General features: G+C 34.6%; 3 protein-coding genes across 4 annotated transcripts; 1 reads left to right on the top strand and 2 right to left on the bottom strand.

Annotated features, from left to right (window-relative positions):
- Nucleotides 1-1222: 1222 nt before the first annotated feature.
- On the top strand, nt 1223-6339 carry LOC107892004 (probable tRNA (guanine(26)-N(2))-dimethyltransferase 2). The gene is made up of 12 exons (XM_016816960.2): nt 1223-1567; nt 2165-2437; nt 2539-2626; nt 2804-2925; nt 3266-3405; nt 3487-3559; nt 3837-3925; nt 4011-4116; nt 4574-4786; nt 5136-5330; nt 5512-5589; nt 5762-6339. Exons 1-12 carry the CDS (start codon nt 1472-1474, stop codon nt 6002-6004), a joined length of 1716 nt encoding a protein of 571 aa, XP_016672449.1. The 5' UTR covers nt 1223-1471; the 3' UTR covers nt 6005-6339.
- A 380-nt stretch (nt 6340-6719) lies between these two features.
- LOC107892005 (UDP-arabinopyranose mutase 1) lies at nt 6720-8387 on the bottom strand. Its single transcript, XM_016816961.2, has 3 exons — nt 7927-8387; nt 7352-7771; nt 6720-7277 (listed from the first exon to the last, which is right to left on the bottom strand). Exons 1-3 carry the CDS (start codon nt 8266-8268, stop codon nt 6942-6944), a joined length of 1098 nt encoding a protein of 365 aa, XP_016672450.1. The 5' UTR covers nt 8269-8387; the 3' UTR covers nt 6720-6941.
- An 839-nt stretch (nt 8388-9226) lies between these two features.
- On the bottom strand, nt 9227-12218 carry LOC107892007 (PI-PLC X domain-containing protein At5g67130). Of its 2 annotated transcripts, none has more exons than XM_016816962.2 (8): nt 11742-12218; nt 11539-11661; nt 10692-10829; nt 10510-10608; nt 10120-10420; nt 9781-10004; nt 9599-9685; nt 9227-9428 (listed from the first exon to the last, which is right to left on the bottom strand). In XM_016816962.2, exons 1-8 carry the CDS (start codon nt 11826-11828, stop codon nt 9396-9398), a joined length of 1092 nt encoding a protein of 363 aa, XP_016672451.1. In that variant the 5' UTR covers nt 11829-12218; the 3' UTR covers nt 9227-9395. The 2 variants fall into 2 exon arrangements, with proteins under 2 accessions (XP_016672451.1, XP_040937259.1); XM_041081325.1 differs by having other exon boundaries at nt 11575-11661; nt 11742-12205.
- Nucleotides 12219-12635: the final 417 nt, after the last annotated feature.

The raw sequence follows: 12635 nt of genomic DNA, 5'->3' as shown, positions 1-12635 counted from the left end.
TCATTCTGTTTCTTTTTGTATTTTGAACTGCTCTGCTCAACTCCTGCTTTTGCATTAGTACTGCAGCATAAGCTCTATAAGGAACTCTTTAAAGAGATTGATTTTCGGTTTAATATTTTTATAATGTAACAAATAATAAAATTACACTAAAAAGTTTGAAGCATTTAGTAGTTACGATACAAGTTTAAACTTCTTTGCTTTGGTTTTGTTAGATTTAGACAATGTAACAAGAATAAACAGAAATGATACTCAAATTTGATCTCAATTATTATTTAGTAATAAATCTTTTTTGAGTTTTAAAGATATAAAAATTAACCTTTTTTTATATTTTTTAATAATAAACTCCCAACTTGATAAAAAAATATATAAAAATTGAACTATAAATCGAGGATAAAAATTGTACTGCAATATATTTTAGGGTTCAAAAAAATTTGGATTTCGAGTTAATTGAGTTAATTTGAATAAGTAATTCGAGTTTCGAGTTCGGATCGAGTTGAATTCTACAATTAGAATAACTTGAATAATTCAAATAGTTCAAATAAAAAAATAAAATTTAAAATTATTTTTAAAATTTAAAATATTTATAAAAATTTCAAAATTTATATCTTTAAAAAATTATAAAAAATTATAAAAAAATATATAAAGAAAGTTAAAAATTTAAAATTTTTCTAAACAATAATTTTGGCACCTAAATAAGTTTTCAAATATATATGGTTTCAAATTTATATGCTCTAATATGAAATTAGTTATACTGTAATAAAATTTTAATTTGACATGTTTAATTTTTTAATTTAACTCAAACAATTTCACTTGATTCGGTTCAATTCGAATTTAATTTCACTCGACTCAAATTAATAAAATATAAATCGTTAACTTGATTAACTCGAAATCTTTTTACTCAATTCGATCAAACGCCCACACATAAAATATAATTTATGAAAGGTTTAGGAATATAATAAAATATTTCAACCATAAATTAGCTAAATCTTAATTTTAATGCACTAGATATGAATTTAAGTTTTGTTTGGTAATAGATATGATCGAATTATTATGGGATAATTTCTTAGCAGTACAGGGCTCATGTTAGCAAAGAATTACCAATGGATACACTATGAACGTAAGCCTCTAGGGTTTAAGAAAGATCAACAAATTAAATTAAATTAAATTAAACATAAAATAAAAATAAAAGAAAAATAAAATAGGGTTTCCGGTGGGACTTGGTATCCTATATTCAGAGTTCAAACTTCAAAGCACGCGTATAAACAAAAACAAGCCTCCTCCTTTTTATGAATTTGCAGCTTTCACAAACTTTCAAACACCGAAATCAATTTTAAAGCCAAAAAAAAAATAAAATAAGAATTTGATTTGCTACTCAAATTTGTTCTTCAAAACCATTCAAAGAAAATAATTAACTACAAAAGGAAAAGGAAAAGAAGCCATAACTTTGTTATTGCATGTAAAAGGAGAAACAATGTCGATGGATCTCAATGATTACACTATCATCAAGGAAGGAGAAGCTGAGATTCTTATGCATGCTAAAAATGAAGTCTTTTTCAACAAAACTCAGGTTTCACTTCATTTTATTTTATTGAATCCCTTATTAGAATGTTAATGGGTTTTAGTCGACGGTTTAGCCTTTATTTTATTGAAAGTTTCTCGTTATTGCGACGAATATGTTGTTTTAAGGGGAACTAATTATGGGTTCTCATGAGAAATATGACTTTTTTCTTAATTGAATGAATTGATTGACGGTGAAAAATTGATTGAATTCATTGTTTTTGTGGTTAGATTTTTTCATGTTTTACTTTTAGTTAATCGGAAGCTTTTGGTTTGACTAAAAACTTCTGTATTATTGATGATTTCTTGTTGGAAAGACTACTGGCAGGGTGGTTTAAGTTAATCTATTTCTGAAATTTGTAAGCTCTTTTCAATAGTGTGAACTAATGGCGCCGTGATTGGCTAATAGGAAAGGGCGAGAAAAGAAAGGAACTGTACAATTTTCTCTCATTAATGCTTTCACTGAATACCTGTATAGTGTGTACTCTGTTTTTAGATGCTTTGAGTAGGATATTGTTTCCTCGTCTGTATAATTTTAGTGTTAGTTGTTTACTGCTTGGTTCTTATTCTCTAGTAGGGATCCTAATTATTCACTATTGATAATTAGGTTAACAACAGAGACATGTCCATTGCTGTCCTGAGGACATTTATATCAAAACGGAGGCAGGAACATGAGGCATTGTTGTCTAAAAGAAACAAAAAGAACGGTTCTTCATCTGATGTAGAAGATAAACCTAATGACTGCGATATTAATATCCAAAAATCCAATGAACAAGGGCTTGAAGAGAAGCCTAATGAAGATCCATGTACTGCATCTGGAGAACCAGTTAAGATAGAAGGAAAAGTTCGGGGGAAGCTCAAACCACCAAGAGTTCTAGAGGTTATTCCACAATCTTTTGTTTTTCCAATGTAAATATATATGCTTTTACCCCCAATGCTAGTCGTTTCATTTTCTGCATGCCTTTTCTGGTGTTTATATAGGCCTTGTCAGCATCTGGGTTAAGGGCTCTGAGATATGCTCGGGAGGTAGAAGGGATTGGCCAAGTTGTTGCCTTAGATAACGATAAAGGTATTTTGGATGTTATGATATGCTATTTGAAGGATTATTTTGGACCTAGAAGGACCTTCATTTTCTGCCTTTCTGATTCCTATGCATTTCATGCTTTATATTACTATTTACAAACAGATTTTTCCTATATGGTTTACTTGCTTCTTAGATTTCCCAATACCATGTGTCTACTTGCAGGGGCAGTTGAAGCTTGCCAGCGGAACATAAAATTTAATGGTTCTGTGGCATGTTCAAAAGTGGAATCACATCTTGCTGATGCTCGTGTTTACATGCTTACTCACCCAAAAGAATTTGATGTGGTACGGGATCTGTTATTTTATAATAAAGCGACTTTATATGCACATCTTAATCTGCATGTATGCTCAACTGCTGCATAAGTATTTGGTCTGGTATGCTTAAATAAAATTTTGTAGAAAATTTCTGTTTTCTGTAGAAATAGTTCTTGTTATGCATTCATTTTGTCTATACCATTTTATAATTGGTAAAAGAGAAGTGAGTTAATTAATTGGGAATTTGTCAGTTGTTTCTGTTATTTGTTATCCACATTTCATAATTAATGGGAAATATGTATTGTTTCTTGGCCGCACTATTCAAGGGGAGCTGTGCTTATGCTCTTTATTGCTAAATCTGTTTTTTCAGGTTGATCTTGATCCTTATGGTTCACCTTCTGTATTCCTGGACTCAGCAGTTCAATCTGTTGTGGATGGGGGCATGCTGATGTGCACTGCAACTGATATGGCAGTCCTTTGTGGGGGTAATGGGGAGGTTTGCTATTCCAAGTAAGATTGTAGTAGCTTTGCCTTCATTTGAACTATGTTCTTGAATATTTAAGCTCATCCTGTAACTGCATGTGGAAACAGATATGGATCATATCCATTGAGAGGGAAATATTGCCACGAAATGGCTTTGAGGATCCTCCTAGCCTGCATTGAGGTAGTTTGATGTCCTTTCTTTTAGCATTTGAAACACATGATATAGAAAACAATAATGATCTGTTGCAAAAGGAATGTGGCTTCTAGGACTTCTTTTTTCTTTCACTTGAACTACTTTTAGTTGATGAAGGACATTAGAAAAGATACCGGTAACTATACCACCTTGTCATAGAAATCTGTTCTCCTAAACAAAAAGCCAAAAACTTTCTTTTTGAAGTAAATGCCAACAACAATCTTCTTCTTTTCCATAATTTGTATTTCTTCTTTCTTGAATGCAGAGTCATGCGAACCGGTACAAGCGTTATATTGTTCCTGTTCTCTCTGTTCAGATGGACTTTTATGTCCGTGTTTTTGTTCGTGTATACACGTAGGTAGCTTATTCTTTTAATTTAGTTTATTAAGTAATGTTGCCCTCACTTAATGTTGACAGAAGGCTAATTCATTCAATGCAGTTCTGCAAGTGCAATGAAGAATACTCCCCTTAAGCTCTCATATGTCTATCAATGCATTGGTTGTGATTCTTTTCATCTACAGCCTATTGGGAGAACTGTTTCTAAGGTGTGCTTCCTGATTTACCATGCATTTGGTGCTCCTTCTTGTTTTTAACATATACATGGCTTACATCATTTGGGCTTCTACATAGCGGAGTCATAGTGTATGTGCACATGTGAAATCATTAAAATAACATCCTGATGTATGAGCATTTAATTGCTTAGTGTTGCTATTTGAGACATGTTCATGCCTCTAGTTAGCTTATTTTAGATGAAGATATTTGGTTTCCTTTCTATCTTAATTAATCGAAGCTTGCTTTTAATTTTATTTTTTGAGTATAATTTCAATGTTCAGACATAATTAAAAGAGATGTATCAAAGTTATTTACTGTATGTAATGATGTTTCAAAGATGGGACCATAGCAACATATTTGTGCTTTGTACATCAATGGCTATTATTTTTGACTTGGCTTTATTTTGAATTGCACAATAATTTTATCTTGCATTGACCTTCTAATTTCCAGAATACCAGTGTGAGGTATCTCCCAGGCTTTGCACCTGTTGTCCCTCAAGAGTGTAGTGACTGTGGGAAGAAATTTAACATGGGCGGACCTATATGGTCTGCTCCCATCCATGATCAGGATTGGGTAACTAGCATACTAGCAGATGTAAAATCAATGAAGAATTGTTATCCGGCCTATGAACGCATCTCTGCTGTATTGACTACAATTTCGGAGGTATTCATTTTTTTCCTTAGTAACTTCATTTGGGCGACTCTTTCTCAACCTTAGAACACTAGTTCCTCTCAGGTTTTAGCTGTGTAACTCTGAGCCATCTCATTTTCTATGCTAAACTATAAAAAGTAAGGCTCTATATTGACTATTGACTTGAATATTTCAATCATGAAAGTTTAGCTACAACCTTTTAGAGAAACATGTCATTAGATGTTAGGATGGTTATGTAAATTGTAACAATCAGATGTCGAAAATTCATGCAATATATATGACTAAACCTATTTGAGCAAGAAATCTTTTTCTTTTTAGAGACACTTTTAAGTTTGTTACCTGACTTGCAATTTCTTTGCAGGAGTTGCCTGATGTTCCTCTCTTTTTGAGTCTGCACAACCTCTGTGCTACACTAAAATGCACTTCCCCGTCTGCAGTTATTTTCCGCTCCGCTGTCATCAATGCAGGATATCAAATTTCTGGAACTCATGTAAATCCATTGGGACTAAAATCAGATGCTCCCATGGATGTCATTTGGGACATAATGCGCTGCTGGGTATGGCTACTTTCTGTTTTTTTCTTTATTTCCACCATTTGTGTAGGTGTGCAGCTGAAGAAAGTACAAGTGACTAAACTTTGATTAAATTGTTGGGACTTTCGAACTCCTTAATGTTCCGTGCACTAGTGCAGTTAATAGACGTGATTAAATGGTTTCTTAAGTTTTGTTTTCTCTATAGGTTAAAAATCATCCAGTGAAAGCTCAACCGGCTGATCAGCCTGGAAGTGTGATACTTGCCAAAGAACCAGTTCTTCAAGTATGTTTTTGATGCCACTTTCTTTAGTTGCATGCTTCTTTCCCTATGTATCCGCAGTCCTTGTTTCATGTTCCTGCATGTGAACACACGCATTCCCTATCTTAAACATCTACAACTTGAGATTGAAGGTGGGAAATGTTGTTTTTAACACCTCTCAACTTCTCTTTGGCAGGCAAATTTTGCTCGAGCTGTTGCATCCCTTAGCAAGGCACAAGCTAAGAAGGTTGCTCGCTTCCTCCCGAATCCTGAAAGGCACTGGGGGCCAAAGCTTAGGGCAGGTCGCCAAATCACCAGCAAGCACATATCTCTTTTGGGTGAAGAGGCAGTAAATGGATGTCTCAACGATCTAGATAGTGAGCGCGATGCCAAGCGTCAAAAGATTGAAAAGTCCAATGATGCGATTGCAGAATCATAGATTAGGAGGGTAGTCAAGCCAAGTTGGTATCATTCTGATTGTTAGTGCCTCGTCATCGCCTAAAATTTATCTTAGTTTGATAGAGGCTGAAATTCATGGTCGTGCGACTATGATCAGTTTTGCAAAATGTATTCTGTTCGAAAACTAATTTAAGTTTTGAAGCAATTTATTTCAGTTCTGTGGTTTCTGAAAATCAGATATTAGAATATTGATGTTTTTGTTCACAATGGGATCAAGCTATAGGGGTAGGATTTAATGACCAGGATAACTAAAGGCTGTTCAAGGAAAACATGTATTCTCTGCAATGCATAATAATATTCGGTTCCACTTGGTTCTATTCATTGTGTTCTTTAATCCATAAAATTAACATTTGGGCTTTACAATAAGGTTTTCTATCCAAAGCTTTTATTCTTTTGACATGCAGAGAAGTCATCCATCTATCTATATATGGGCTCTTTACTTGTATTTTTATTATTATATTTTTTTATAGAAACAGGTTATCCCTTGAAAATCAAGCTAAAAATAAATCTGATTCTAAGCTGGTAAAACATGCAATAAGTGACCACACAAGTTTCAAAAATAAATTGCAAAGTATTTGTACACGGTCGAAATTAAACTATATATTTTTATGAAAAATTTTCATTTTAAGTATAAATTCAGAATTTATTATTGTAAAAGTTAAATGGAAGAACTGCTAATTCAATGGAAGAACTGCTAATTCAACTAACACATGTTATTCATGTCTGCAACTTTATAACATAAAGTTGATAAAATTACATAATATATCCCGCCAAAATCTAGTGAGGAAGAAGATAAATAAATAATAAAAAAACAAACAAAAATTATTAAAGTTCAATTAAACTGTAGGGAAATAATGGTGCAGCTTTGTGTTGAATAGAATAATATATATAATAAATGTGATGTGATAGAAAATTGTCTAAGCCGCTTTCCCATTTGGAACAGATCCTGCAGTAGGAGGGTTGAGCTCATCCCAGGCTTTAATCCAAGTAACCATTGCATCAGCCAGTTTGTCAAAGTAGGGATCAACTTTGCTAAGCTTTTCTTTCACCTGCTTAGCCAGTTCAACATAGCACTTTTGAACAGTGGTGCAGTCTTTTGGAAGCACAGCTTGTTGGAAGAATGGGATGATCTCTTCTTGCCAGAATATACCCTTGTATTCCTTCCTCAGATTCACAAAGGGGTTGCTGGCTTTGCTGTGATAGATGTATGGTAGACCCGTTTTCACCCCCAATCCCAAATGGTCACATATCACCTACACCATAAACATTCATCAAGCACAACAAACATAAAGCAATACGAATAACTAAACTCCAATGGGAAACATACCTTGATGCACCAGCCAGCCCACATATCATCGTAGCGACCAATTGGCTGGCCATCTCCCATGAGTCCAAAGTACATGGCAGGGCCGATCAAGTCACGGTCGAAAGCCAGATTCATACCACACATGGGGAACAAGGTGCCCTTTGGGATGGTGAGAACCGCATCAACAAACCTAGTGTTCCTCTCAAGAGGCTTCACAAGTTGGGTTGGTGCATCATAATCTGGGATGTTTAGCCACAGGCCATGAGAAACAGCAGTTGGGACACCCTCACGGAGACTGAATGGATATCCACGGACGAAATCAGCACCCTCTCTGAAGGGGTCATACAAGGTGTTGAAGAAGAAGGGAGTTGATGGACATAGCAGGTTCTTGATGTGTTGTTCAAGTGCATTGACTGCTTTGCCTGATGGGTCCTTAGCAACCTAATCATAAAAAGATCCATAGTTTGGTATAGTAGGAATGGTAATTTACCTATATTCTTAAAGAGAGACACCCAAAGAAAAATCAAAAGTATCTAAATTTCCAAACAGAGCAATGTAAAGATCCATAAGGAAAAAAGAAAATCAAAAGAACTTACAAAGCAGTCATCATCAATGGTAAAAATGTATTTCTTTTTAGACACCATGTAACCAAAGCAACGGCAAGCAGAGTCCTTGAAGGAAATACAAGAAGCCTTGGGACCCAGAATCTTGTTGATATCATTCCTGTTATAAAGCTCATAGTCAAAACCAGGAGGGACCTTGATGGTTTTTGAAGGATCGCCATCTTGAACAATGATAAGATGGTAGGGCTGAAAAAATGGCCTCCACATCTCAAGGAAGTCCAAGTTTCTTATAGTTGGTATCACAATGTCAAGCTCATCTTTGAGCTGAGGCATCACCGGAGCTGCTGCTTGGGTCGCTGTTGCAGGCTCAACCATTATCACTGCTAAAGAAAAAGAAACAAAAGATGAAGGGAGAGTTTTGTATTTGTTCTTGTTTTTGAGAGAGAGTAGGTTGGGGATTTGATTGAAAGGGAGAGGTTGTGAGGGAATATTTATGGAGGGAGAGTGAGGTTAGGCATGTGAGAAACGAGTGAGTCGGCATGAGTGAAGGAAGAGGGAGGAGAGACGTGTAAGATATTTGCAGGTAATGACGACTTATTCAATGCCTGTGATTTAGGCTCTAAACTTGAGCCTATGTTAAATTGGAAAATCAAAATTTTAAAGGCTTAGAATTAAAAATGCCCTTCAATTATTTTATCCTCTATTTTTTAATTTAATTACTTTATTATGCCAAATAAAATGTTGGTTTATATTAAGTTTTATTGTGGTATAAAATTAAAGGAATTTGCAAGCATTTTTACTAAGTTCAATTATTGTTTACTTAACATAGAGATGTCAGTTAATTCATTAGGATGTTAATCTACTTAGTAAATTGTAAATTTGTATCCACAAACCAACAAAGTATATTAAGACTTACATCATCTCTCTACTTATCGATGAAATAACATCAGATATATGTTTAACGTCCATCATCCTCCTTTTCACTCTTTCCACAAATTTTTAGTGGGCTCTAAATAAAAATCAAATCTCTTCTTCCCCAATATGAAATTATGATACCCTCAATTGGAGGCCAAATATTTACTAACATATTGCGCATGAACTAATAATGCACACCACTAAAAACTATCCATCAAATCATGTTCTTACTCATAGGAAAATGCAGTAGCCACTTCCCTTAAATTAATCTGCCATGGCTCCTCCTCCCCATCATTAATGGTGAGTGTCGTAATATTATCATCCGTATTTTAAAACCGAGAATTAATAAAAAAAGAAATCGAGGTATAAGAGCAGACAATTAGAGAAAAAATTTGCTATAAGAGTAGATTGAAATTCCTAGATTGAAATTCCATTTGTAAATTTTATTAAATTCATGGAACTCTGCATAGATACATATATTTATGTATATGTCTACAACTTGTACTTTTACGATAAGAGTGAATTCAGTGCTTAAAATGTTGATGTAGTCTAAAATCTTGTGCCACATCCTCTGCCTAGAATCCACCTTATGGTGTGCAGGCGCCTGAAGTTGATCCAACCTGCAATCACAAAACAAACCACATTTTTTTACTATCTACCTAACTTCGAAGGTCTGCAGATATTTGAGAGTGGGATTAGACACAAATAATTGAGCTCGAAATAAGTATAAAAATATGGTTTGTATTAATATAAGAACTACATTCATTTGCAAAATGTAATTTTGACTTACCACACATGCATGAATATCATCACATCCACATAACAGCTTCCCATTCAAAGTATCGACAGCTTGGAATGATCCTCCTCCTTCACTCCTCTGTGCAAACCAAAACAAGAATATTTTCAAGTTTCAAAGAAAATGAGCTGAATCAACAAGAAACTATTAGCAACTTAAAGAGTGAACAAAGGAACCTTGTAATAATCAACACCAACAAAGTTAGCCCAACGGTTACCAGCAGCAGCATAGCAAGTACGAAGCATGTTAATAAGATCTCCAGAATTGTCCTCGCATGTCTTCTCTTTGCTTGACATTGAATGAAAGTAATTTACCAATACCAACGACTTAGTCTTGTCGTCTAGACCTGACGACTCTGCCCTGTTCGGGCAACTTCCTGCTTGCATTCCGCCGTCCCCATCTGCCAATTTCGCATTCAACCACAATGTGTTATCTCGACTTTCTGCTTTTCCTAAACATATCGATGTCTAAAACTTAATTAATAATGGATATATATATATATATATATGGTTTACATTGATTTTCGACCATGTAGTTCCACTGGTAAGCAATTCCTTCGCTTGCTTCCTTGGACTGAATTGAGGTGAAGACAAGTAGTCTTTGGTTATTAGCCACCATGTCACTGACTAGAGGCCAGTCTTCACCATTTTTGGGCATGTTTGACACTGGAAACCAGTATTTCATCAATCCAGCATCAGTAAACACCTTTGTCAACCCATTTGGACCAACATAATCTTCCAAGATTAATGTAACAATTTCCTCTGTATTTGCAGATAAGAACGCTTCGATTTCCTTCAAATAATCTATAGCTGGTCCCTGGTAGGCCAATCCAAAGGGAAAAAAGAAGATGTTGAAAATGAAAAGGGCAATATTTATGGGTAACTAATAGGGAAAATTAAATTTACAAACGCAGTAATGTCATGACATTGTCCGCCAAATGAATGGCACATCCACACATCTCCGTCAAAATCATAAGTGTCAAGCATCAATGCCCTGGCTCCATTCTGCAACTCAGCTATAGGCTTATGTTAATCAAATAGAAATTAAAGATCATAGATAGGACTAGAATGTGAACTGGGAAACATACATTGAGCTGATCGGTGATCATGTCTTCTTGATTGGTAAATGTAACGCGAGGAACTGGGGTATGCAATGGATATCCATCGATGGCATATGCATTGTGGGTCGTCAAGAATGCGTACTTGTTGAAAGGAAGAGAGTTATTCTGTTCACCCCACAAGTAACCGCACAAGAATTAAAATGTCCATTATACGAATATAACTGCCAATACACAGTTATAGCTAATATCTGATGAGAGATTTAAATTGCAATTGCAGACGTGTTTTCATTAAAATCATATTTAATTGTAAACTATATTTTTCTTTTAATTTTTATGACTACATATATAAGTATTCATAACTTATAAATTGAGTAAAGCCCGAACAACAAAAGCATCTAGTACTATTGAAACCCAGGCCACACCTGAAACAGTGAATACACTTTACCATCGTCATCACATAATTTTAAATATATACAAAAAAAAATTAATTTAATCGTAATTTGCTGTTATTTTCCACCAACAAAAAAATCTACAGAAAAATTTATATTTGATGTACTAATAATACATAATTGTAAATTGATTAAATTTATTTATCTGTATTACGTGTTTCACTGATAATGCATAGAATTATATATTGATAAATGAGAATTTAAATCTTTAACGATTATGTTATCTATTAAAATCTTTGGCAGTTAGCACGCGTTGTTTTTGTAAACATTAATAAAAGGGTTAGAAATTGTGGAGGAGAATAAATTTTGGCCTAATTCCCTAAAAGCTGGACATCAATGTCTTGCTCTAGCAGGCTCAACTGAAAGTGAAAGGTCCCTGAATGAGCTACACAAACAAAAGAAGCCTTATCAATTTCATCACCCACCAGAAGCTTGAATTGGTTTGTAACGGTTGATCTTACACATCTTGAACCTGAAAATCCTTGCTGGCAAGCGAAACAATACAGTCCAGCCTCGCAATCTCCATCCGAAGAGCATTCGTCGAGCAGCTGAATATATCAAAACTATAATCATATGCACTTGAAGAAAAAAGAAAGGATATATGTACATCTTCCATTGAAGACCCTACCTTACACTGTCCATCAGAGCAAGCTGAAGCAATACTTAGAAACGCAGAAATTGCTGTAATAAGAAGCAAATTCTGATAAAGACTCATTGTTGGAGATTGAAAGGATTTCAAGGTGCAATCCTCGTAAAAGAAGTGGTCTTTATTGGGGACTAAATTTTGGGTTTTTCCTCAGCTTGTTGGCTGAGAAAACTAGGGAAACATTCATGAGAAACAAGGGCATAGAATATATAGGAAAAGCAAGAAAGCTGGGAATTAATGAAGGGTTGGCAATCCACTTAAAGACAATGATTTACATTAAAATTAAATAAGAAACAAGTCAAATGTTTGTAACAATATTTTAACTCTAACATGCAACAGTCGGGCTAAATGTCTTCCACATGGGACGCGGAAGATACTATTGTGCAACCTCCAATCGATGATTTCAATGGAGGAAAGGGATTTTATTGGAATGGGATGCGTTGCATAGTTCAAAGATCATTTCCGCTTACAATCTGTTTTAGGTCAAACTTGAAAACAGTCCAAGAAATCCTTGTCTATAGTGCAATTGCGTGTCTGTGCTGCAATCTACCGCTTGGATTGGATTTTGGGGGTGTTTGAAAGAATGATAGAAGTAAAACATGTAATTGACGGGCTGTGTGTTGTTTCAACTTTGAAGTGTGAGTGAAGTGTTTGAAGGGGAATGGGATAGATGTTTTGGAACTTCGGTTGAAGAAGATTCCAGCACTGTTATCTTTTCATTTTTAATAAATATACTTTTTCCAGGGTCAGATTGCATTTTTAATAGAGTTTATAGCATTTATCGAATTGAAATCATAAGATAATAATGGAGCACCATCTAATTGCTAATTAAATAATTGTGTGTAAAGTAGTAGGAATAGTTGTTCATCTGAAAGT

Source organism: Gossypium hirsutum, chromosome A11 (assembly GCF_007990345.1).
Source record: "Gossypium hirsutum isolate 1008001.06 chromosome A11, Gossypium_hirsutum_v2.1, whole genome shotgun sequence".
In the NCBI taxonomy this organism is placed as follows: Eukaryota; Viridiplantae; Streptophyta; class Magnoliopsida; order Malvales; family Malvaceae; genus Gossypium; species Gossypium hirsutum.
Note: the sequence above shows the minus strand (reverse complement) of the source record. Positions and strands in the feature narration are given on the sequence as shown.

What these genes read in the sequence shown, in the direction of transcription:
- LOC107892004 (XM_016816960.2), top strand. Translation starts at nt 1,472, where the DNA reads ATGTCGATGGATCTCAATGATTACACTATCATCAAGGAAGGAGAAGCT. An exon ending in TGCCTTAGATAACGATAAAG is followed by an intron (nt 2,627 to 2,803) that starts GTATTTTGGATG and finishes GTCTACTTGCAG; the next exon opens with GGGCAGTTGAAGCTTGCCAG. An exon ending in TATTGACTACAATTTCGGAG is followed by an intron (nt 4,787 to 5,135) that starts GTATTCATTTTT and finishes ATTTCTTTGCAG; the next exon opens with GAGTTGCCTGATGTTCCTCT.
- LOC107892005 (XM_016816961.2), bottom strand. Translation starts at nt 8,268, where the DNA reads ATGGTTGAGCCTGCAACAGCGACCCAAGCAGCAGCTCCGGTGATGCCT. An exon ending in CCATTGATGATGACTGCTTT is followed by an intron (nt 7,772 to 7,926) that starts GTAAGTTCTTTT and finishes TTTTATGATTAG; the next exon opens with GTTGCTAAGGACCCATCAGG. An exon ending in GGGCTGGCTGGTGCATCAAG is followed by an intron (nt 7,278 to 7,351) that starts GTATGTTTCCCA and finishes TTTATGGTGTAG; the next exon opens with GTGATATGTGACCATTTGGG.
- LOC107892007 (XM_016816962.2), bottom strand. Translation starts at nt 11,828, where the DNA reads ATGAGTCTTTATCAGAATTTGCTTCTTATTACAGCAATTTCTGCGTTT. An exon ending in GTCATGACATTACTGCGTTT is followed by an intron (nt 10,421 to 10,509) that starts GTAAATTTAATT and finishes TTGGCCTACCAG; the next exon opens with GGACCAGCTATAGATTATTT. An exon ending in ATGATATTCATGCATGTGTG is followed by an intron (nt 9,429 to 9,598) that starts GTAAGTCAAAAT and finishes TTGTGATTGCAG; the next exon opens with GTTGGATCAACTTCAGGCGC.